This window comes from Drosophila arizonae, chromosome 2 (genome assembly GCF_054131065.1).
Source record: "Drosophila arizonae isolate 15081-1271.41 chromosome 2, UAZ_ARI_1.0, whole genome shotgun sequence".
Classification (NCBI taxonomy): Eukaryota; Metazoa; Arthropoda; class Insecta; order Diptera; family Drosophilidae; genus Drosophila; species Drosophila arizonae.
Window position 1 is genome coordinate 26,809,615 of NC_142922.1, and position 21,614 is coordinate 26,831,228.

The following is a 21,614-nucleotide window of genomic DNA, read 5'->3' on the forward strand; positions in this document are numbered from 1 at the left end:
TTGCCTTTTCATTAAGCTCTAAAATTGGCTTTAATACCCACACCAATAAAAAAAATTAAAATAATAAAAGAAATCAATTGAGGTAAGCTTAATTTATGAAAATGTTACACCAAAAAACCTTAGTTAAAAAAGAAATGAAACGTATTGTTTTTATTATTAGTAGTAGTATTATCAGTAGTATTATTTTATTATATTATATTATATATTATTGTTATTTATTTATTTTATTTTATTTTATTTATTTATTTATTTATTTTTTTTTTTTTTTTGTATAAGTTTTGCAAGTGTTTGAAAATTTACTTTTATTATATTATTATGATAATTCAGTAATTTAATACTAATAAAACATATAGTATTTAAAATATAAATGGGACTATCAATTAAACGTATATTATTTAATGTGCAAAGAACATCTTAATTAACTTGACCATCAAAGTTAATTAATCAAATCAAAGTCAGGCTAAGCACTCACTTCTGACCCATTTCAGCCAAAAAACGTCCTTGAACTTGGCTGCAAAGGCCAATGCCAGATTTAATTCAGTATGTAGAAATTCATTTTAGATGTCCGTGAGGACTTGATTTGAATTGGTCTGCTGTTAATAGCACGCATATTCACGTCTATAAGTTAAATATATACATACACAAATATATTATATAGACATACATATATTCAAGTCCATGAGCAGAAAGTTGGCGTGTCCCTTAGAGAGTTGAAGAATAGTCCGTCAAATGAGTTAATATGTGTGGGGCGAAAGTTTATTAGGAATGTTTGTAATATGTTACTTGTGTCTATGGGTCATCATATTTACATTGAAAGTTGCTCAATTTGAAATTATTTCAGCTGGCAGACATATTATGGAAACAAATTGACAAAGTTTACCATATTTTCCACAAGTGCCTTTGACATATGCACCCAGAGAGTTCAAAAGAGCGACAATTCCCAAAGAATTATGAATATATATTTAAGCAAGAGCCTTAAGCACTTAATACAAGATTTGGCAATTATATTTATACATATATATAAACTAGTTTTATATTGTATTTCTCATATTGGCATTGATATGAGAATTGCCCATTACTAATCTTAAGATTTACTTACGTCAGACCCCCCGAAATTGTAGATTCGATTCAAGATAACGACTGTAAAATAATGCCATAAAACAGAGTTTTAACAAGTAAGAAAGCTCTAGTCGAGACTGCTCGACTACGAGATCCCCTGAACCCTTGGAGTGCTAGCTATTTCAATAATTTTTCGCGTCTTTCAGCTTACACAAGAAACACACACACATACACAAACACATACACACACAAGCACCCACGCATAAACACGCACGGGCTGCAGTGTGCGCTTACTATGAGAACTTAATTGTTTAATAACTTTTTTTATGGACGTACGATCTTCATGAAACTTTCAGATTATGATTATAACATGAATATGCATGTAATTGCCAAAGTACAAGTCTCTAGTATTTGAAATACGCGTTTTACAAAAGTGAGGGTGAGGGGGTGAATTTAGAGGTGGGGGTAAATTTTAACAAAAACCGAAATTGTATAAATTGCATATAGGCATATATAAAAAATTTGGAGACTCTAGCAATAAAGGTGTAGAAGATATAATTTTATAACTGGTTTTCGATAAGGTTTTTCATCGATAAAAAAAGATCGGGATGAGTTATCGAATTTTAATGATAAACTCGATATCCGCGCTGTAATTACGAACATTTTACAAAAAATTTGAAGTCTCTAGCTCTTATATCTTCGGAAATCGACGCGTTCAAACATACGGACAGACGGACAGACGGACAGACGGACAGACGGACAGACGGACGGACGGACAGACAGACAGACGGACAGGGCCAAATCAACTCAGCTCGTCACCCTGATCAAGAATATATATACTTTGTGGGGTCTGCCACGCCTCCTTCTGCCTGTTACATACATTTCAACAAAACCATTATACCCTGATTTCCCATTTTCAATGGGTTCAGGGTATAAAAATAGACTCAGATTAATTTATTTACTAAAACGTAGAACCTAATCTATATAATCACATTTGATCGAATTTCTTCATTATCTCAATAACTGGCTCATTCAAATATTTGCGAACCTCCAGGTTGAGCGCAAAGTCCCCGTGATCCCACAACGGATCCTCCATATGGTGCAGCTCCATGTTTGGCAGTCGATCTGACAGGGCGAGAACATCCTCGACAGCGGCCATATCATCATTATCGGAATACCATAAGTGGACCTCAGAGCTTATGCTCTCAACTGGATAGTCGGGTGGCACCTCCGATTGGTATATTTCCAGATTTTTTTTAGGCCCGTAATCATACTGACGAAAATGTCCCGACTGCTGCTCCTGCAGATAGTGCAGCATTTGATTGGTGGAGCAGCCGGCCGGGTGCGTGGCCATGCCGTCCGGCATAGCAGTCTGTTCGATAAATATACATGGTAAGGATTTACTTAGAACTGTCATCTCCGATTTCTCTTACCATATTCACACGATTCCCAGCGTACAGCTTTTGCACAACATTTTCGCAAACGGGCCGCAATTTGTAATCGGGCTCGCACAGGTTGGAGAACAAACTCAACAGGAAATCGTTGCTCGGTATGAACTCTTGATCAGCAAAGAAGAGCGAGTACTCATTGCGGTGGCCCAGATAGGGTCCCACAGTGCGTACCAATTTATTCTCCATGTGCGTCATAATGGCAATGGGTGCAAACATGTGAGCTGTCTTGATCTTTGCATTGTATTCGGGTCGCATAGACATCAAAGTGAAGAAGACAGTTGTGCCCTGGGAGTGGCCCACATAGTGAATGGCCTTCTGTCCCTGCCCATTCGTCTTCAGGGCGTAATCGATCATAGCTGCAATATCAAAGTACCCGATCTCGTGCCAGCTGAAGCGCCAGAAGTACGGATGCTGAGGGGAGCGCGATGTGTGGTTCCTTGAATAGGTGTTACCACGCCCATTGCCCAGCCAGACATCAAAGCCGGCATCAGCGAGCAGGAAGGGCAGGCTATCATCGGGACCCTGGAGTATCCAAGCATCCGAGCAACTTGTCAGTCCATGTTGAACCAGTACAACGGGACGGATCTTGTCTTGGTTCTGCAGCTTGTGGGAATAGGGTATGCGAAAAACGCCCACAATGTAGCCATCCTCGGTGATAATGTGGTGGTGCTCCGCCGGATATCCATGTGCAGCTATACGGTCACGCTGAAAGATGCTCTTGCACTTGAAGATCAAACAAGGATAAACGAATTTCAGAGACTTACGGTTGTGCGTCGATCCTTCAGGCTTATATGGGCTTCCGGATTGTCATACAGCTTATAGAAGTCGATCTTGGGTGTCGCTGCACTTACAGCTGCGCAATTTATTGCAGCCACTAAACCGAGCAATGCGAAAGTTAACGAAAGTAAATAGTTCTGCATTGCTAAGGGTCTGAAATGCGACTGTGGCCAGCCAAACAGTCGAGTAGGTTTTTAATAGGAATTATCATCAAGTGGTCTCAGATTAAAGTGAAGACTCTCAAGAGTACAGAAAATAAACAAAAGTTAATTGCAATAAAATACTGATTAAATAAATTTACTCAAATTTCAAGTTACTTTTAATATTTCTGAATCTATTCATTCATGATCAACGTACAAAAATTATTTTATACGTAATATTATTAATAGCTGCCCTTTAAGTATTCCATTTATTGGCTAATAAAGTTGTAATTAAGTGGCTATTCCAGAAAATATAGGTATTATTCGTGGAAATAACATGCCTATCTAATTGACGTTGCTTAACTTATCATTAATCTCTATCATTAGCTTTCGCTTGGCTTGTATTAAAGCTACTAATTGTAGAACTGATTAAAAGCCCACACATGACGATTGTGCATTATAGAATTTTGTATAAGTCGAAATTAGAATAGAAAAATGCTCCATAGATATTATATAAATCAATATTAACTGTTAATTGATAATTAATGTATGATAAGTGCATGATCTCATACTCTTTACTTCTTACAATACCATAATCTTCTACTCTCAATTCGTATACTTTTAAGCTTTAACTATACTGTTTTATTCTTACATATTATACTGTTATGTCCGCTCTATTAAACTCATCAAATTAACTGCTGTTAGTTTACTCTAATAGTCTTACTTTAAAACTTTTATACACTAGTACCTCTACATTCTAATCCAATACTTTTATACACATACATATACTTTAAGCTCATGTTAATATGCCTGTAGACTCATGCTCTTATACACCCACAGTCATTTATGCCATGCATCCCTGATTTTCTTTAGATTTGCTCTGCATTCACTTCATCGGTTAATTAGAACAAATAATAATAATAAATAATACAAGAAAAATTAGAATTTAATTTTTAGAACTTTCAAATTTCTTCATAATCTCAATAAGTGGATCGTTAATAACTTTCCGAAGATCCATGTTCAAAGCAAAGTCGTCGTGATCCCACAATGGGTCATCCACAAGATGCAGCTCCCTATTGGGCAGGCGTCCAGCCAGAATATGAACATCCTTCACAGCAGCCATTATATCATTCTGTGCATACCATAGGTGGACTTTTGATGTAATTAGCTCGACTGGGTAGTCTGGTGGCTCCACTGATCCATACAATTCTTTATTCATTTCGCTACCATAATCGTACTGACAGAATCGCCCTGAACGATATTCTTGCATATAATGTATTATTTGATTGCTGGAACATCCCGCTGGCTGATGACCAATACCTTCTGTCATGGCAGTCTATTAATTGGAATCGTCTAAGAGATGTGCATTACGAAGGCTGACTTTTACTCACATTATTCCAGCGAGTACTATTGTAATACGATTTAATGAGATACACACAGACTGGCCGAAAAACTTGGTCACGTCCACATAGATTGGCGAAGATACTCAAAACGTATTTGTTGTATGGTAAAAACTCCATGTTCTCCATGAACCTCGTGAATGCATGCTGAGGATCGCTTAAATAGGGCGATAATTTATGAACCAATTTATATTCCATATTGGACATCCATGCCACGGGAGCCATCAAGTGCGCTGTCTTGATCTTCGCATTGTATTCGGGACGCATAGACATCAATGCAAAAAACACTGTTGTACCCTGAGAGTGACCTACATAGTGGATGGCCTTGTGTCCCTGACCGTTGATCTCTAAGGAGTAGTCGATCGTGGCCGCAATGTCATAGTACCCAATTTCGTGCCAACTAAATTTCCAGAAGTGCGGGTTTTCTGTGGACAATGAAACATGTCTTCTTGAGTACGTATTCCCTCGACTATTGCCGACCCACACGTCGAAACCGGAGTCAACCAAGAGGTAAGGCAAAGCATGATTTGGGCCAGTAAAAAACCAAACATCAGAGCCGCCCATTAGGCCGTGCTCAATGATCACAATCGGACGGGTCTTTCCCTGGTTGTTTAGTTTGTGAGAATAGGGTATGCGAAACACGCCCAAAACATAGCCATCCTCGGTGACAATGTGGTGGTGCTCTACCGGATAGCCGTGACTAGATATGAGATCCTTCTATTTAATATGTCGTTAGGAACTGGAATATGGATGCTTAAGGACAAGCACATACCGTCGTGGAAGCCTCGTCTGCACCAGTCATAAACTCTGCTGTTTTATACAAAGTTTCGTAAAGGGCATGAGTTGCAGGGATATAAAGAGCAGCACTGTTTGAGCCAACAACTGATGCAGCCAATAAAATTACCGCCGAGATGAAGTAGTCATGCATTATGTAACGCGTCAACTACATCTGTGGTTAGCCAATCATTGGACGTCCAACTCTGTTTGATTGGCTCTGCTAAATTTATCATCAAGGGATCTTCGATGACCCGGAAAATCTGTATATGAAAGTGATCAATAAATAAATTATGAAACGGTTCCCTTTACCTCGGGAACATGTTACAGTAAAAGGTAAATTTAATAGGAGGAAATAAAATTTAGATTTAAATTATAAATAAATATTAAATAATGCCATTATTGCCCTAGATACAGGTCCATTTTTATTGAAAATTCTACACCCATTTCCTTAATTCATAATTTTTTAATTACACATTCGTAGTTGATACTTGCCCACATGACGATAGCCCATTAAGCATGGATTGCAACCTTGCACGAAATTTCGTTAAAAACAGCGTTAATTTTGTTAAACTTACAGCCAGAATGGCAATTCTAAAAAGCTCGATTTCTGACGTTTAAAGCGCTAGCTCCTCATGAGGATCTTATAAATTATTCAAAAAATTTTGAACACAAAAGAATTGAGTTGAGTTCTGTAATTAGGTGGCAAAAAGACCAAACTGTAGCATTTGAAACTAGAACTGAAAAACCATATTTGCATTGCCATTTGATTTGGTTTACTAAAACAGCAAATGTACATATTAAACAAAACAGAATAAACTAAAACTAAACTATGACTAATCCTCGCCAGGTGGCAACGGCTGGTTTAAGTCCCCTAAAACGGGCGCTGGCACTGGCTGAGGTGCGGGTACGGGCTGTGGTGCAGCAACTGGCACTGAAGTCAAAACGGGAACGGTAGAAATAATGTTCATCTCTGAGGAATCCACCAGCTCCTTCTTGATATTGTCAGGATTTATGTAACCACCGCTTTCGTCCTGCAAAATTAAAAAAAAAAAAATAATAATAATAATCAAACACTTTAGAATATGATTAATAATAATAATTAATTAAACTAACCGTCACAAAAACATCAACCGATTTGCCGGTAATAATATCCAGTATCTGCTGAGTGATGCCGCTCATTGGCTCGTCTTGGATGCTCTCCGCGTATTCAAGCAATTGAGGTCTGAGGTCCGGGCACTGCTGCAGTGCGTCTGCCAATTGTGGTGGCGGGAGCTGAAGCAGTACGGGTAGAGACTGTGGCTTGAGGCGCTGCACAGTCTTAAGGAAGCCCTCCCAGATGACCTTTTGGCGCCACACTTGCTTCAGTATTAGGCGCTGCAGCAGATTCAGTACAAAGTTTGAGAGACGCGGCCACAGCGTCAGGCTCTGTATGGTGGTGCGCATCATGAGCGTAGGCACAGGCATTATCTCAACCAGTTGCTGCAGCACTGCCATCAACACTTCTTGGGTGTACACCTCACGCTCGGCTAGGCACAGTGAAGTGGCCTTCACTATTGACTTTAGATCCCACACATTAGTATCGATTGTGTGGAGAGCTACTAGCAAATCTGTCGGTGATATCGCCATCTGTTGATGAGCAAACTCGGCACCAATACCAAGCAAACGATTAAAGACCTCTTTGACAACAGCCTGATTGAGCTTTATTAGCTTGGGCAACACAGCGATCAGCTCAGAGCGCGATAAACCACTCAAAATGGGTATTAGCACACGCACGTCCTTGACTTTGTTTTGGTAGAGATCACGAACGCGCTGAACCAGGTCGGGATGTGGCGTGGGCACGCGTTCAGTCAAGATGTAAATAACGCGTATAACCAGCGTTTCTAAACCCTTCGGACAGTCTTCCAACAGCTTGAGCAACGCTGGAGACTCTACGCCCAGCTTCTTAATAGGGGCATCAAGGCTGCGTAGTATGGTCCGTTTTAGCTCTGCGGATGTCTCCATAAACACTTGACAAATCTTTTCCAGATAAACTGAAAAGGAATGAGTTACGATTTGTTGGACATGGTGCTCTCTTATAAAGCTTACCTTCCGGATTGTAGGGCAACAGTGTGAGGGCCAGGAGCAGGCACACCTTGGCAGTATCTTCTTTCCAAGCCACCTCCGGGGTCGGCCTGCCGTAATCTGCTGAAAATATGGCATTTGGTGGTGTTTCTGCAACCACAAATTCTAGCCACTCCAAAGCGAACTCATCAATGCGCGCTGGAACAATCTTGTGCACATGATAAATGGTAATCAAGTGGCCCAAAGCACGTTCCCGTAGATCGGCGCGCTCATGGACGGCATAATTGAGGAGTACGCGTACGAAACGATTTTTACGCGGAGGTCTTAAGACAGCAAGATCCTTGACTATCTCCAAGCCGTGCGGCATGAACTCTTCAAGCAGGCATAAGTTAACCAGCTGCACAATCGCCTCCTCGGGCAGTATGGGAGCCTCTAGAAAGAGACGACGTAGCAAAATGATTCTGTCCTTATATTCGCAACGCTCATTGATGCCACTAATAAGCTTATTCAATAGTTCATTGTAGGCATGATCTGGACTATTCTCTGTCTTCACATACGTATGACGCGTAAAGCCTTGCAGCAGAGAGTATTCCTCAAAAAGCCAAGAGAAGGCCAGATCTATGCGCTGCTTGATATCAGCTAGTATGAATTCCATGATGCTATAGCGCACATTATCGGGAAACGTGGCCGCAATAACTGTCACTAATTTACGTCGCTTGGCCGCCACGCCGCCCATAATGCACTGCCGCTCCGAGTTGAGGATTCGTATGATGGCATCTAAGAGAAACTTCTCTTTAGTGTTGCGTGGCAGGGGCTTGGTGATCTCCTGCAACTTGAGCGTCTTGGCGCGCTCTTTCATTCGCTCAATGACCGTCTGTTCGCCTTTGGAGCGTTCCATGGTCTCGCGTAGTTTCTTCGTCGCTTCTTCTTTGCGCTGCAGCTCCTGTTCACTTAGCTTGCCTTGTGCATCGTCCACATCCATGGCCAGAGGCTCTGCATCGGCAATGGCAATGCTAGACTGAGTCTTTGGCTTCATGGGCGGCTCCTTGCTGAATGCAGCCGAGCCGGGTCCCATGCGCATCTCCGTCAGCTGCTGACCAAACAGATGGGAAATGTTGCTTACTTGTTGCGGCAATGACAGCTGCTTGATAGGCGTGTACTCTGCCAAGAATTTTGGAGTTGCCGCATCCGGCAGAGCGGGTAAAAACTCAATAACCAAATTCACAACTGTTTCCGTGGAACGTAAGTGCTCTGCAAGAAATTTTTCGTTGACACGCGTACTCTTCTGACGCTGCCGCTCTAGCTCTTCCTCATCAAGCTCCATCTCTTGCGGCTGGTGCTGCTGTCGCTCCTGCTCGACCAGACGCGCTTTTTTAGCCAAACTCTGCGCCGCATTTTCTAGTATTCGCTTCTGCCTGCGCGCCATCTCTTGCTTATCCATTTTTGGCAGCAATTTTTGTATCTCACTCGCACTAGCTCCCAAATCCATTAATATATTACGTATTGTTCCGGCAAACTCGAATGAGCCGCGCAACTTGAGAAGCATTTGGAGCTGCAGGCGCAAACTCTTTCTAACCGAACTAACTTGAGAGTCGGTCAATGTGGGTGGCAAATTGTTGTTCAGCTGTCGAAACGCCTCAACAACAGAGCCCATAAAAATGGGCCGCATTTTGGCCACCGTGCATAGACTGCTCGTACAGGCAATCAGATTCACCGACGAGATGTGCGTAGTTCCATGGAACTGCAGCATAATGTCAAAGATATTAGTGCCTTCGTCTTGCAACTTTTGACGCCGGATAAGTTTGCAGTGTTCCGGCACATCGGCCAGCGAAAAGTCGCCCTCTCGCTTCATGCTGTCCTCGTCCGCATAACTTTGAAGTATGATGACGCCCTCTAGAAATTTGATGGCATTCGTGCGTATGCCGTCGTTTTCATTATCAATCATGTCCAGAATTTGAGCCTTTATCAAACTTAACACATTCCATGCTTGCTCAGCACTGTCGCTGGGATCAGTTAAGCTGCATAGATATTGCAGTCCGTTTTTATAGATGCTGCCACAAGCCTGAATAACACGTTTAATGACTTGAGCTGAACTATCTCGCAACATCATAGATATCACATTAATCACATAGGGTAGAAGCTCCACTTTAACCTTACTGAAAGCGAAAATGATTATACTTTGTGTAATTATATACATCAACAATATGTACCCACCATATCTGTTCAATAAAAGAGACCACTTGCTTGCGCACCTCTTGGTTTTGATCGTGTGCCAGTGAGAGCACCGGCTCCAAGAATTCCTCTGCCAGCTCTACACACGAACTAAGCACTATTTCCTGCACTTTAACCAGCAGCTCACATTTCAACGTAGCATTTGCTGTCACGAATTCATTGCACCATTCCACAACCTAAGAAGAAAAATAAGCAAAGTTTCAAATAACATGAGCGCATCAAATTCAACAAGAAAGCATCTACCAACCTTTGCACGCGCTGTTGCCGTTTTTTCATCTGTAAAAAGATTCGCAGTTTCTGAGACGAACTGGCTGCGTCCAATTATGCTATCCATGCTTAAAATTTATATTAAATAAAATATAGTGAATCTTTTACAATTTTCAAATGCCGCAAGTGCAAGCTGACAGAGCTCCCAGATTTCGATAGCGCTAGTGATGTGCTATTGCACTAGCGATTAATTTTCAAGTCAATGTCGTTATTTTCAGTTCACTCCATCTTGAAGAGCGAGAGCTGGAGAAATGTTAGGTTGCCTCTCACCCTTTTGAGAAACTGCATAGGTAAAGCCCAAAAACCATAACATTCAATATTTTTTGTAGTTATTAAAAGCTCAATGAAAACGATATTCTCTTGGCCTGCATCATGACTTGTGTGACGTCATATTCGTATTCTTAAAACGCTATCTTCTAAACAATATACTCGCTTTCAACATTGCATACAAAACATCGTAATAGCGATACATCGGCTAATAATTATCGATTGCATCGATGCATCGATTTACTCACATTTTTTGGGTGTTTTAAAAGCGTGAAAAAAACGCCTAAACAAGCCAAAACGACCGCACATCAGGACCAATAAGCGCAGTTAGTTAATTATTTTAGCTGCTGCACCAAAAGGCATTGACAGTCGAAGGCACAAACGGCGAGAAAAGAAGGTTCAGCAATACGGTGTGTTATTGAACAACGGCTGAAGAGTCATTGGTAGTGCAAGAGAAGGGTGGTAGCGGAGAGTACGTGCTTGTGTATGTGTGTGTGTGAGTGTGTGGGTAGAAGTTGCGGCTGTGGAGCAGCGGCGGCGGCAGCGGCGACGACAGCGGCAGGTTTAGTTGAGGCAGAGCAAATACAGAGCCACGATTTTAAGTAAATAGTGAGCTAAAATCTACAACAACAACAACAGCAGAAGCAACAGCAACGAGAGCATTAGTAGAAGCAACAGCAACAGCGGCTCAACTGCTTTTGTAAGCAACAACCGACGACCGCGCCCTAATGTCAAATAGCCAAGCAAATGCCGGCAGCAGCGGTAGCGTCGTGGATGAAACGAATCCAAATGCAATTAATCCCACACCGGGCACCACCACAATTGCCAGCAGCATCAATCTGACATCCGCATCGACAACGGCGGCTCAGAGCTCCACTGGACAGCCGGCGTCATCTGCTGCAGCTGGAGGTGGAGCCGCACCGCACATAGTGGGCGCCTCCAGCACAACAACAGCAACTGCATCAACAGCTGGGGATGGTGGTGTCAACAACTTGGCTGTGGACTCATCGCCTCGCGAGTCTGGCGATGACTCGGAGGATGAGAGCGAGATATTGGAGGAGTCACCATGTGGCCGGTGGCTAAAGCGACGCGAAGAGGTTGATCAGCGCGATGTACCAGGGATCGATTGTGTGCATCTGGCCATGGATACCGAGGAAGGTGTCGAGGTCGTTTGGAATGAGGTGCAATATGCGCAGCTGCAGGAGCTCAAAACGCAGGAGGACAAGATGCGTCAAGTCTTTGACAATCTGCTGCAGCTGGACCATCAGAATATTGTGAAATTCCATCGCTACTGGACGGACACGCTGAATGCGGAACGACCGCGCGTCATCTTCATCACGGAGTACATGTCGTCCGGCTCGTTGAAACAGTTCCTCAAGCGCACCAAGCGCAATGCCAAGCGATTGCCGCTTGAATCATGGCGCCGCTGGTGCACACAGATCCTGTCCGCACTCAGTTATTTGCATTCCTGCTCGCCGCCCATCATTCATGGCAATCTAACCTGTGATAGCATTTTCATACAGCACAATGGTCTGGTCAAAATCGGCTCGGTGGTACCAGATGCGGTCCATTACAGCGTGCGCCGTCAGCATCTTGACCAGTTGCCGGAACGGGAGCGCGAGCGTGGTGCCCACTACTTCCATGCACCCGAATATGGTGCCGCCGAGCAGCTGACCGCCGCCGTGGACATCTATGCTTTTGGTATGTGCGCCTTGGAAATGGCCGCGCTGGAGATACAGCCACAGTCTAGCAACAGCGAATCGACTGCCATCAACGAGGAGACCATACTGCGCACAATCAACAGCTTGGACAATGATCTGCAGCGTGATCTGATACTGAAGTGTCTCAATCCCAACCCACAAGATCGACCAAGTGCCAGCGATTTGCTATTTCATCCACTACTCTTTGAGGTGAGTGCATGAAAGAAATTTTAAAAGATATCAAATCACAAGAGTTCCCAGGTTCTTAAGTCTGTCATGAGTTCCTTACAGCATTGTATCCTTTATACCCTGTAATTATTCAATAATAAGTAGATTAGTGAAAAAAGAAACACCCAATCAACGCAATATTACAAACTAGATATCTTAGAGAATCTATTTTGACAACTATAAACTTCTTAGAGCATCGATCATTCATTATTGGGAATCTAGATAAAAGAGCAGTATGAGATCAAACGACCTAGGCTCGTGTCCAAGCCAATAAAAACTTAATCTATACAGAATATCTCGTCGACTAAAGTAGTCTTCCTAGTTCGAAATTCGTTAAACAATTTATTGTTATTTTTGTTTTGAACTAGTTTTCGTCAAATAGAACTGTATAAATTTGGGTTCTCCCAACAGGTGCATGCACTAAAACTTTTGGCCGCCCACTGTCTGGTCTTCTCGCCCGCCAATCGAACCATGTTCTCGGAAACAGCCTTCGACGGACTGATGCAGCGCTACAATCACCCGGACGTGATAATGGCACAACTGAAAAAGTCCGGCAATGAGGTTCAATTTCGACTGTCAGATGTGACCGGAGCTGACAAGCTGGAAAAGTTTGTCGAGGATGTTAAATATGGTGTCTATCCGCTGATCACGTACAGCGGCAAGAAGCCGCCACATTTTCGTTCGCGTGCCGCGTCCCCGGAACGTGCCGACTCAGTCAAGTCGGAGACGCCGGAGCCAGTGGATACCGAATCGCGCCGCATCGTGAACATGATGTGCAGCGTGAAGAAGCTGAAGGAGGATAGCAACGATATACTGATGACAATACTGTTGCGCATGGATGACAAAATGAATCGGCAGTTGACGTGTCAGGTGAACGAGGAGGATACGGCAGCGGATTTGACCAGCGAATTGGTGCGCCTGGGCTTTGTCCATCTAGACGATCAGGACAAGATTCAGGCCCTACTCGAGGAGACGCTGCGTGCAGGCGTCCTCAGTGATGGCGCCGGTGCGGAGAGCTCTGGCGCCGGTGTCACCACAACGGCGACGATGGCCGCCCTGGAGCAGCTGGAGCGGAACTGGTCCATTTCGGATGCGGACAAAACGATGACGTCCAGCATGTCCGTGAACACTTCACCCAGCGCGGCCGTCATGTACGTTCCACAGGAACCAGCTGATGTGGAGGGTGCGCCGATCCATAACAGCAGCAACAGTCACAGCAATTGAAGATGATGATGAAAGTATTCGGGCTAAGCCGGCGGGGTGCGCATTGTTTTTATTATTGGAATGAAATAATTACACACTACGATTTTATTGCTACTATTATTTTTGTTATTTTTATATATATGCATACACGTATGTATTTATATATATGCATCTATATATATGTATATCATCATGTATGTGTTTATGTATTTGCATATGTATATGTATTTAAACGATGTTGTACAAGGCTTCCAGGCAAGAGATTTCCGACGTGTACCCTACACCAACTCCACACATACACACATGAACGACTCACGTACACTCATACATACATAAGCAACTGCTTTAACTCGTAAGCCAGAGACGAGCTTATAAAATCAAAGCATTCGCTTAGCACGACTTTCGAAAATTCCGAATCGAATTCGGCATTCTCGAATATACCACTAGAAAATCTAATCTAAAACGAAATAAGAATAAAAGAAATATTAAACAAAAAAGTTAAAGACATTTGAAAGGCGGCAGCCCCATGGAAACCAAATGCAAACAAAAACAAATTCGACCTATTTCAAAAATAGCATTTAGGCAGTCAAAAAGCATATGTATATGATTTTTATTGATACATACATACATTTCTGATAGTTAACGAGCAAGATGATGAAAGAGCAAAAATGTCCCCAAAGGCAGTAAATGTATTTCAACGTATTACAAATATTAGAATACAAAAGAAAAGGCCACAAACAAAGCAAAACACTGACGGATCGTAGCGTAAAGCAGCCACAACTACAACAACAACAAATACACAACAGACATAGCGACACTATTATTAAATAAATAATTAATTAAATAAATAAAGAAAGCAAAAAACTGACAACAGAAATATTGATTGAGTGCTTTTGTACGTTTATTTTTACTGTTTTATCAAACCAGGTTGATAATCAATAGATCCAATTTTAGGCACACGGCATTTCGAGAAGTTCCGCTTCATTGGACTCCTTCTGTGGAGTGCTCAGCTTGATGCGCTTGCATTCCCGTCCCTCTTCGGGCTCATCGTCTGTAAAAGCTTCGGGCGCTTCGTCAGCTTCGCTCAGCTCCTGCGCTACGACTTGGCGGACCTCCAACTGTTTGTCATATAATTCCAACAACTTGTTGCCCTCGTATAAGACAAAGGGCAGGCTGGCTCGCTGATAGTAATCAGGCATCAGTTCCAAATTGTTGATGACAGTGTCCAGCATGTGCGACTTCTCGCACCAGATGCCTGGTGCATCGTTTCTAATCGGATTGATATGTACATGCAGATGGTAGAATGACGGTTGATAATGGAAGTACATTCGCAGCTGGTTGGGATTCAGGCCATAACGTTCAAGTATCGCCTGCTTGGCCGACTCTCGTAAATTGCGCAACAAGGGCAAGTGGCTCGCATTGAGATCACGCAACGATTTAATATCACGCTTGCGTACTATTCCCAGCAAATATAAGGTCTCCACGTTGCGTCCATCCCATTTGAGATCAGGAAGAAGGACAAAGCCATTCTCTGGATGCGTATCCTCGAATACAATACGCTCAGTTTCCTGTTTGTGCTCCAGAATATTGTACACCCAGTCCAACGAGAATTGGCTTGAGGTGATGTACGGCAACGTAATGGATTCGTAGAGATCTGGGGTTTCATTTATTATATACTTCTGGCATATGGAATATTTTTCAATATGTTTCTCAGTGGCTGGATAAATCACTGTACCCTTGACGGCTATTAAGAGAGTAAAGTTTTGGTTTTTGTTAGGCAAAATAATTGCAATTACTTACTACACAGCTCCTGGGTGGGCACACACTGAAAACTTGCGTAAATATTATTTATAAAATCGGTGCGGACTTGCAGATCCGTGCTAAAATAGCTCGGCTTGGGACTCGAGTCGGCCTCCTGATCTGCCGGCACTTCAGTTGCCACGTCGCTCTCACGATAAGCTGCATAAATAAACAGACATTTAGCATTTTTTAAAGACATACGTATTACTAACCATTTTTTTCGAAAACAACAATTGCAGCGTCAGTTTCTGATATGTCCGGGAAAGTGCCAAGTAATGTTATACTCTTGCATTTGCTATTGTTGCTGAGTATGCGTTTGAGGTGGAACTTAGTTAAATCATAAGTTGGCGACTTAATCTCACTGCTTACATTCAGTTTTGGACTTGATTCTACTTGTTCGGGCATTATTTTATGTTTATTTTCTTCGGGTTGTCTTGTTTCGGCGGCAATTTAGTTATTTAGTGTTGGCAAACAACAGATAAACGATATGTTTAATGATCCATTACCATTTGAGTATATATTATTGTGCTGAATCTTGTTATTAGCAATGTAGATGTTTTGCACTATAGGCCGTTTAGCCTACTTTTATAAGAAATTGTGAAAAATATCTTGACAAGTGACAAGTAATGTCGTAATAATACAATTACTATTTCTTTCTAAATTAGTTATGTTAACATAATTGCTCCACACACACACACATAGGTCAGCAATCGACAACGGTTCCTGTATACCAAAAATCTTTTCAACCTATCGACTTGTTCTGTTCGCTGTCGATAAGATTTCCACTCATCTCTGTCGCATCTAGCAGCCGACGCGCTTGCACAAAAAAAGAGAAGAGGAAAAGTAATTTCTTCACTTTTTGCTGGAAGTATTGTTGCAGAAAGTGTAAGGGCATATGCAATTGCTGTAAACGCACTTTAAGTGTTATTTAAAGTTTTGCATTGTTAAGCAGATTGTTTACTTGCGGCCCAAGATCGCAAAACCTGAAAACTTTTGCCGACTTTGCGCACACGCTTTTACCGCCGCCGCTTTGTTGTTTTGGCGCCTGAATTTTGCGACGCGCACAAAAATTTGCGTGAAATTATATTGTAGCTGCGTGCGTCAAAATGGTGGATCGCAGCGATAATGGTAATTATAAAATATGACAATTTAGTTTAAAATGATAATTAAAACTAACATTTTGGTTTATAAGCAGCGGAATCCTTTGACGATGCCGTCGAGGAACGTGTGATCAACGAAGAGTACAAGATATGGAAGAAGAACACTCCATTTCTATATGACTTGGTCATGACGCACGCTCTGGAATGGCCCTCGCTGACGGCCCAATGGCTGCCCGATGTGACCAAACAGGATGGCAAGGATTACTCTGTGCATCGCCTCATTTTGGGCACACACACTTCCGATGAACAGAACCATTTACTTATTGCCAGCGTCCAGCTGCCCAGTGAGGATGCCCAATTCGATGGCTCCCACTATGACAATGAGAAGGGAGAGTTTGGCGGCTTTGGTTCAGTGTGCGGGAAAATTGAAATTGAAATCAAAATCAATCACGAAGGCGAAGTGAACCGGGCACGCTACATGCCCCAAAATGCTTGCGTCATTGCAACGAAAACTCCATCGAGTGATGTTCTCGTATTTGACTACACAAAGCATCCAAGCAAACCTGAACCATCCGGCGAATGCCAGCCTGACCTACGTTTGCGTGGACATCAAAAGGAAGGCTACGGTCTTTCCTGGAATCCCAATTTGAATGGTAAGCACGAGATATTATATATACACCGATAAATTAAATAATAGGTAGACATCTTGTGCTTATGAGAAGTTTGCTTTAATATAATGCTATATATTTTTTTTGCTTTAGTTATATTCAATGCATATTGACTTATTTCGTGTTCTTTCATTAGGCTACTTGCTCTCGGCCTCTGATGATCATACCATCTGCTTGTGGGACATTAATGCCACACCCAAGGAGCATCGCGTCATTGATGCGAAAAATATATTCACTGGGCATACGGCCGTCGTTGAGGATGTCGCTTGGCATTTGCTGCACGAATCGCTCTTTGGCTCGGTGGCTGATGATCAGAAGCTGATGATTTGGGATACACGCAACAACAACACATCGAAGCCATCGCACACTGTAGATGCGCATACGGCTGAGGTGAATTGTTTAAGCTTTAATCCGTACTCCGAGTTCATATTGGCCACCGGCTCGGCGGACAAGACGGTCGCATTGTGGGACTTGCGTAACCTGAAGCTGAAACTACATTCCTTCGAGTCGCACAAGGATGAGATCTTCCAGGTGCAATGGTCGCCCCACAATGAGACTATTTTGGCCTCCTCAGGTACCGATCGACGCCTCCATGTGTGGGATCTGTCGAAAATTGGCGAGGAGCAGAGCTCTGAGGATGCCGAAGATGGGCCGCCGGAGCTGCTATTCATACACGGCGGCCACACGGCCAAAATCAGCGACTTTTCCTGGAATCCGAATGAGCCATGGATCATCTGCTCCGTGTCGGAGGATAATATCATGCAAGTGTGGCAAATGGCTGAGAATGTGTACAATGATGAGGAGCCCGAAATACCCGCCTCCGATCTGGAAACCAATACGGCTTAGGCCCGCTACAACTTCGGTTTTTGGCATGTTTCCCAACCTCCATTAAGAAAAATATGTGAAATTGTTTTCTTGGCTCTAAGCACGAAACCAGCTTACCTGGCGACGTGTACTCATTTTAATTTATATATTACATACTTTTACAATTAATTAAGTTCACATTTTGGCTACAAAACAAATCTTGCATTAAAACAATCTGAAGACCAACAAATCAATCGACTGTGTATTTAAACAGTTTGCCAAACGCCTCAATGTCTACGCGTAGAGCACGAGCATCTCCTTGGTGTCGCCTCGACATGATCTTTCCACTTATCACCTGATCCTTCTGCACCGCTTGTGGCTGGTCCATGAAGAAGACCGTCTGTTTCCAGTGTGTGGGCGTCGCAGCCGGCGAAGTGCTGAACATGATTTGCTTGTCCAGATCAAAGAATGTGTCAAAGTAACCCACAAAGGCAGCCAGCTTGCCCGTTTGGGTGCACTTTAAATGGAATTCATGCGAAAAATTCGAATAGTTCAGATCAACGGTCATCATATCAAAGCTGGCTATTTCTTGGCTGTCGGTTAATATGTGCTCTGGATTGACCACCTCAATCAGCGGCTCCTCTATGCTGCGCTTGCGCAGATCACTCATGTCCACTCCATAGACATCGGACCAGAACTCCACGTGCTGCTCATGCAGCATCTCATTTATTCCCACCAAATGGAGTGTGCAGCGATTGGGTAGAATTTTCCCATTGGGACTCAGATGATTTTCGCGTGCATAGATAATCGTGTCCAACATGGCCTCGTAGAGCAGGAAATAGCCCATCCATTCCGATATGATGACATCATATTTGGCCTCGGGCAGTTCAGTGTCTTCCAATCGACCCTTAATGAGCTGCACATTCTTAATATTATTTTTTCTGTTAGGGAGAGGGTATGTGTTAGTTTAATGAGTAAATGGGTAAATGGGTAAATTAGTTTCAAAATATTTTATAATCTATTAAATTTGATTTATAATCGTGAGATCAACAATGTTCTGTTATTTAATTACAATAAGAATATACGGGATTGATCGAAGAAAAGAAATTTAGTTATAATAATAAAAAAATGTTTTTTTTCGGTCATTTAATAGTTTTTAAACTTAAATTAATAAAAATGTTATTATTTCAATGTCTGGGGTTTCATTATCTAAGTCAGTAGGTCTAGTTTATTTTGATGTATTTCTAATTAGAATTGTTTTGGTCTATACTTGTCGTCTTTGAATTGATCTAATTGGATTTGTTTTCTGTTTTATAATTAGATTGAATACAGTCACGCAAATTCAAACAAACTAATTGTCATATTTATTTTGTTAGTCAAGGTTTTAAAAAGCTGATTGAATAAAAAAATTTATGAAGTCACCTTTTTAGAAAAAATATAATAATATACAGTCGACTCTCGTTATTTCGAAATTCAAGGGACTCTTAAAATATTTCGAACTGTCGAGTGTTTACGATATACCGCGTCTTAGCAATGATTTTTAGTTCGAATTATTGAGTGATAACTTTGAATTAATGAGAGGTTCGAAATAACGCAGGTTTGAAATAACAAGAGTCGACTGTATCTTCAAATCTATTTATAATCGAGTAAAAAATCTGCGTATTAACTGATTGAAATGCTTGACAATGCTTGGCTTACCTGACGATATCCATAGCAGTATAGACAATCTCTGAATTGTCAATGCCAACGACGTTTTTAGCGCCAGCTTGAGAAGCAAATATGGAGAGTATGCCCGTGCCACATCCCACATCCAAAACGGACTTTCCATTCAGAAATTTTTGGTTTTCCATTAGGGCAGAGCGGTAGCTGCTAGTGCGCACCTATTTAAAGGGACAATAAGTAATATAAATAATATTAATAATAATGATCATACAGAGTTAGTTAACTAATTGTAATACTCTACCGTATCGCTGAGCATTTCATGGTGTATGCCAAAGTGTGAATAGCTATTGAAATATTCTTTATCAAAGGACGGAGCATTACGCACAACTCCATTCTTGGTTGCTGCGGTATCCTTTCCCTCGCCGTGTACCTTCTGTAAAAGATCTCTGTAGTCGTTGCGCATGCGTTCCATATCCTCGCTGGCTTGTTGCAGCAATTGTCCTTGTTCGGCAATGCGTTGCAGCAACTCGGGTACACTCGCTACTGCCTGTGGAGCATCAGTTGTGATGGCATCGTAGTCGTAACATAGCCATGACTCGTACTGAATGGGCTTTAAATATTTCTCATCATTCCATTCGGGTTGCTTGGTCTGGAGCAACTGCTCAGCAGTTATTCGACCTCCACGTATGTAATTTATTAACTTAATGAATGCATACTGATCCATTTGGAATTTCTGCTTAAGCTGCGCCAAATTCACTTTATGCTGGCTTTTTAAATGCTCGATCGCCGGATCGATACTGGTAAAAACTTGAGTGCAAAATAAACAAGTTGTTGGCTCTTCTTCGTCGTCTTCTTCAATTTCTTCATTATCATCGATGTCCTCGAATGCATCCTCATCAGAACTGGACTCATTAGCTATTATTAAAAATCATATTGTAAATATATTCATGATATATTTGTATATAAATGTACCTTTATTTTCTGTATTATCCATATTAATAAATAGCAACCAATTTATCAATAACACCAAATAGTTTGAAGGCGCTCTTAGACAGCAGCACGTGCGGAAAGGAACAGTGCTTCCACACCCCGGCAAATGTTATTAAACTATCGATAAATAATTTACTTTTCGCATCCCTGCACTTGCATAACTCTGTTTTAGTGGCAATAACAACATGCTTCAGGTGCGTATCTCGAATTATTTTTATTTATTAAAACTTACATTTTATTTTGAACTGTTACTATTTAGGTATTAAAGAGTTTGCGTTTGACACAGCCTACGCGCTTTGCCTCTTCTCTAAGCAGCACAGCAACAAATATACCGTCCGGCTCTGCTGATGTTTCTGCTGTGGATTCAGGCGAACCCGATAAGCTTTACAGCAAATTAGAAATTGAACTGCGAGGAATTGATCCGGCTGTTCTGAAAAGCTATACCTGGTTTGCCACAACCGCTGCGGAGCATTTGGGCATTGAGTTGGGCAAATGGTAAGTGCCGCCTTAAGATAAATGTGTGTCTATTTTCTTGCGCTGCTTGTACGAACTATAAATGTGCACATGTTCTGACCTTAATGCTTTGTATTGTACATTGACAGTTGGAGCCCCCGCAAGGCACACCATGAACGAATGACTCTACTGAAGTCCGTACACATTTATAAGAAGCATCGCGTTCAATACGAGATTCGAACTCATTTCCGTTATATGAATTTCCACAAGTTAACGGGCTCGACGCTGGACACGTTCCTGGAGTACATCGAGCGCAATTTGCCCGAGGGCGTGGCGCTCCAAGCAGCCAAGACGGAGCTGCAGCAGCTGCCCGCTCATTTGCAACAGCCGCCAGAACAAGTTTAGCATTAGCATAAATATTTACTGAAATTAGTTTTAAGTGTTGCAACTCTTACGTATTTGATAAAAGTCATTGAAGCGATTAACCGAACAGAAGCGTGGAGATTATTGTTCAATGGTTAAATATAAATAAAGTGTCGTTTTAATCAAAAATTGATAAGCATAGAATTGATGTT

The 21,614-nt window shown here is 42.0% G+C and overlaps 8 protein-coding genes across 10 annotated transcripts; 3 read left to right on the top strand and 5 right to left on the bottom strand.

Moving 5' to 3' along the window:
- Positions 1 to 1,992: 1,992 nt before the first annotated feature.
- On the bottom strand, positions 1,993 to 3,430 carry LOC108609132 (lipase 3). Its single transcript, XM_018000841.2, has 3 exons — positions 3,275 to 3,430; positions 2,493 to 3,215; positions 1,993 to 2,431 (listed from the first exon to the last, which is right to left on the bottom strand). Exons 1-3 carry the CDS (start codon positions 3,428 to 3,430, stop codon positions 2,048 to 2,050), a joined length of 1,263 nt encoding a protein of 420 aa, XP_017856330.1. The 3' UTR covers positions 1,993 to 2,047.
- Positions 3,431 to 4,355: 925 nt separating this feature from the next.
- On the bottom strand, positions 4,356 to 6,297 carry LOC149270640 (lipase 3-like). 2 transcript variants are annotated; one of them, XM_089463130.1, is made up of 4 exons: positions 6,097 to 6,297; positions 5,600 to 5,864; positions 4,819 to 5,541; positions 4,356 to 4,763 (listed from the first exon to the last, which is right to left on the bottom strand). In XM_089463130.1, exons 2-4 carry the CDS (start codon positions 5,753 to 5,755, stop codon positions 4,374 to 4,376), a joined length of 1,269 nt encoding a protein of 422 aa, XP_089319256.1. In that variant the 5' UTR covers positions 5,756 to 5,864; positions 6,097 to 6,297; the 3' UTR covers positions 4,356 to 4,373. The 2 variants fall into 2 exon arrangements, with proteins under 2 accessions (XP_089319256.1, XP_089319255.1); XM_089463129.1 differs by having other exon boundaries at positions 4,819 to 5,544; positions 6,097 to 6,280.
- Positions 6,298 to 6,354: 57 nt separating this feature from the next.
- On the bottom strand, positions 6,355 to 10,344 carry Sym (symplekin scaffold protein). The gene is made up of 5 exons (XM_018000698.2): positions 10,145 to 10,344; positions 9,880 to 10,073; positions 7,690 to 9,821; positions 6,718 to 7,634; positions 6,355 to 6,635 (listed from the first exon to the last, which is right to left on the bottom strand). The coding sequence occupies exons 1-5, from the start codon at positions 10,229 to 10,231 to the stop codon at positions 6,438 to 6,440; spliced, it is 3,528 nt and encodes a 1,175-aa protein (XP_017856187.1). The 5' UTR covers positions 10,232 to 10,344; the 3' UTR covers positions 6,355 to 6,437.
- Positions 10,345 to 10,631: 287 nt separating this feature from the next.
- On the top strand, positions 10,632 to 13,679 carry Madm (MLF1-adaptor molecule). The gene is made up of 2 exons (XM_018000661.2): positions 10,632 to 12,341; positions 12,771 to 13,679. Exons 1-2 carry the CDS (start codon positions 11,160 to 11,162, stop codon positions 13,581 to 13,583), a joined length of 1,995 nt encoding a protein of 664 aa, XP_017856150.1. The 5' UTR covers positions 10,632 to 11,159; the 3' UTR covers positions 13,584 to 13,679.
- Positions 13,680 to 14,441: 762 nt separating this feature from the next.
- On the bottom strand, positions 14,442 to 15,942 carry Dcps (Decapping enzyme, scavenger). Its single transcript, XM_018000373.2, has 3 exons — positions 15,575 to 15,942; positions 15,363 to 15,521; positions 14,442 to 15,306 (listed from the first exon to the last, which is right to left on the bottom strand). The coding sequence occupies exons 1-3, from the start codon at positions 15,765 to 15,767 to the stop codon at positions 14,513 to 14,515; spliced, it is 1,146 nt and encodes a 381-aa protein (XP_017855862.1). The 5' UTR covers positions 15,768 to 15,942; the 3' UTR covers positions 14,442 to 14,512.
- Positions 15,943 to 16,036: 94 nt separating this feature from the next.
- Caf1-55 (chromatin assembly factor 1 p55 subunit) lies at positions 16,037 to 18,184 on the top strand. 2 transcript variants are annotated; one of them, XM_018000371.2, is made up of 4 exons: positions 16,037 to 16,247; positions 16,315 to 16,490; positions 16,555 to 17,115; positions 17,267 to 18,184. In XM_018000371.2, the coding sequence occupies exons 2-4, from the start codon at positions 16,469 to 16,471 to the stop codon at positions 17,974 to 17,976; spliced, it is 1,293 nt and encodes a 430-aa protein (XP_017855860.1). In that variant the 5' UTR covers positions 16,037 to 16,247; positions 16,315 to 16,468; the 3' UTR covers positions 17,977 to 18,184. The 2 variants fall into 2 exon arrangements, with proteins under 2 accessions (XP_017855860.1, XP_017855861.1); XM_018000372.2 differs by having other exon boundaries at positions 16,037 to 16,490; positions 16,558 to 17,115.
- On the bottom strand, positions 18,038 to 20,706 carry Art3 (arginine methyltransferase 3). Its single transcript, XM_018000369.2, has 4 exons — positions 20,569 to 20,706; positions 19,898 to 20,511; positions 19,633 to 19,814; positions 18,038 to 18,875 (listed from the first exon to the last, which is right to left on the bottom strand). The coding sequence occupies exons 1-4, from the start codon at positions 20,588 to 20,590 to the stop codon at positions 18,185 to 18,187; spliced, it is 1,509 nt and encodes a 502-aa protein (XP_017855858.1). The 5' UTR covers positions 20,591 to 20,706; the 3' UTR covers positions 18,038 to 18,184.
- Positions 20,643 to 21,591, top strand: mRpS10 (mitochondrial ribosomal protein S10). Its single transcript, XM_018000375.2, has 3 exons — positions 20,643 to 20,780; positions 20,846 to 21,081; positions 21,189 to 21,591. The coding sequence occupies exons 1-3, from the start codon at positions 20,772 to 20,774 to the stop codon at positions 21,442 to 21,444; spliced, it is 501 nt and encodes a 166-aa protein (XP_017855864.1). The 5' UTR covers positions 20,643 to 20,771; the 3' UTR covers positions 21,445 to 21,591.
- The last annotated feature ends 23 nt before the right edge of the window (positions 21,592 to 21,614 follow it).

Bases quoted from the DNA above. Each gene is read 5' to 3' on its own strand.
- Art3 (XM_018000369.2), bottom strand. From the start codon at position 20,590: ATGGATAATACAGAAAATAAAG. The intron at 20,512-20,568 runs GTACATTTATAT...TTTTAATAATAG, and splicing joins GGATAATACAGAAAATAAAG to CTAATGAGTCCAGTTCTGAT. The intron at 18,876-19,632 runs GTAAGCCAAGCA...TCTCCCTAACAG, and splicing joins ACTGCTATGGATATCGTCAG to AAAAAATAATATTAAGAATG.
- LOC149270640 (XM_089463129.1), bottom strand. From the start codon at position 5,755: ATGCATGACTACTTCATCTCGGCGGTAATTTTATTGGCTGCATCAGTT. The intron at 5,545-5,599 runs GTATGTGCTTGT...CATATTAAATAG, and splicing joins CAGACGAGGCTTCCACGACG to AAGGATCTCATATCTAGTCA. The intron at 4,764-4,818 runs GTGAGTAAAAGT...TCCAATTAATAG, and splicing joins ATAGTACTCGCTGGAATAAT to ACTGCCATGACAGAAGGTAT.
- Dcps (XM_018000373.2), bottom strand. From the start codon at position 15,767: ATGCCCGAACAAGTAGAATCAAGTCCAAAACTGAATGTAAGCAGTGAG. The intron at 15,522-15,574 runs GTTAGTAATACG...TTATTTATGCAG, and splicing joins TGTTGTTTTCGAAAAAAATG to CTTATCGTGAGAGCGACGTG. The intron at 15,307-15,362 runs GTAAGTAATTGC...CTCTCTTAATAG, and splicing joins GCCCACCCAGGAGCTGTGTA to CCGTCAAGGGTACAGTGATT.
- LOC108609132 (XM_018000841.2), bottom strand. From the start codon at position 3,430: ATGCAGAACTATTTACTTTCGTTAACTTTCGCATTGCTCGGTTTAGTG. The intron at 3,216-3,274 runs GTAAGTCTCTGA...AGCATCTTTCAG, and splicing joins TGAAGGATCGACGCACAACC to CGTGACCGTATAGCTGCACA. The intron at 2,432-2,492 runs GTAAGAGAAATC...TTTATCGAACAG, and splicing joins CTGGGAATCGTGTGAATATG to ACTGCTATGCCGGACGGCAT.
- Sym (XM_018000698.2), bottom strand. From the start codon at position 10,231: ATGGATAGCATAATTGGACGCAGCCAGTTCGTCTCAGAAACTGCGAAT. The intron at 10,074-10,144 runs GTTGGTAGATGC...TTTTCTTCTTAG, and splicing joins CGGCAACAGCGCGTGCAAAG to GTTGTGGAATGGTGCAATGA. The intron at 7,635-7,689 runs GTAAGCTTTATA...ATTCCTTTTCAG, and splicing joins GTTGCCCTACAATCCGGAAG to TTTATCTGGAAAAGATTTGT.
- Madm (XM_018000661.2), top strand. From the start codon at position 11,160: ATGTCAAATAGCCAAGCAAATGCCGGCAGCAGCGGTAGCGTCGTGGAT. The intron at 12,342-12,770 runs GTGAGTGCATGA...TTCTCCCAACAG, and splicing joins TTCATCCACTACTCTTTGAG to GTGCATGCACTAAAACTTTT.
- mRpS10 (XM_018000375.2), top strand. The intron at 21,082-21,188 runs GTAAGTGCCGCC...GTACATTGACAG, and splicing joins GGCATTGAGTTGGGCAAATG to TTGGAGCCCCCGCAAGGCAC.
- Caf1-55 (XM_018000371.2), top strand. From the start codon at position 16,469: ATGGTGGATCGCAGCGATAATG. The intron at 16,491-16,554 runs GTAATTATAAAA...TTGGTTTATAAG, and splicing joins GGTGGATCGCAGCGATAATG to CAGCGGAATCCTTTGACGAT. The intron at 17,116-17,266 runs GTAAGCACGAGA...TTCTTTCATTAG, and splicing joins CTGGAATCCCAATTTGAATG to GCTACTTGCTCTCGGCCTCT.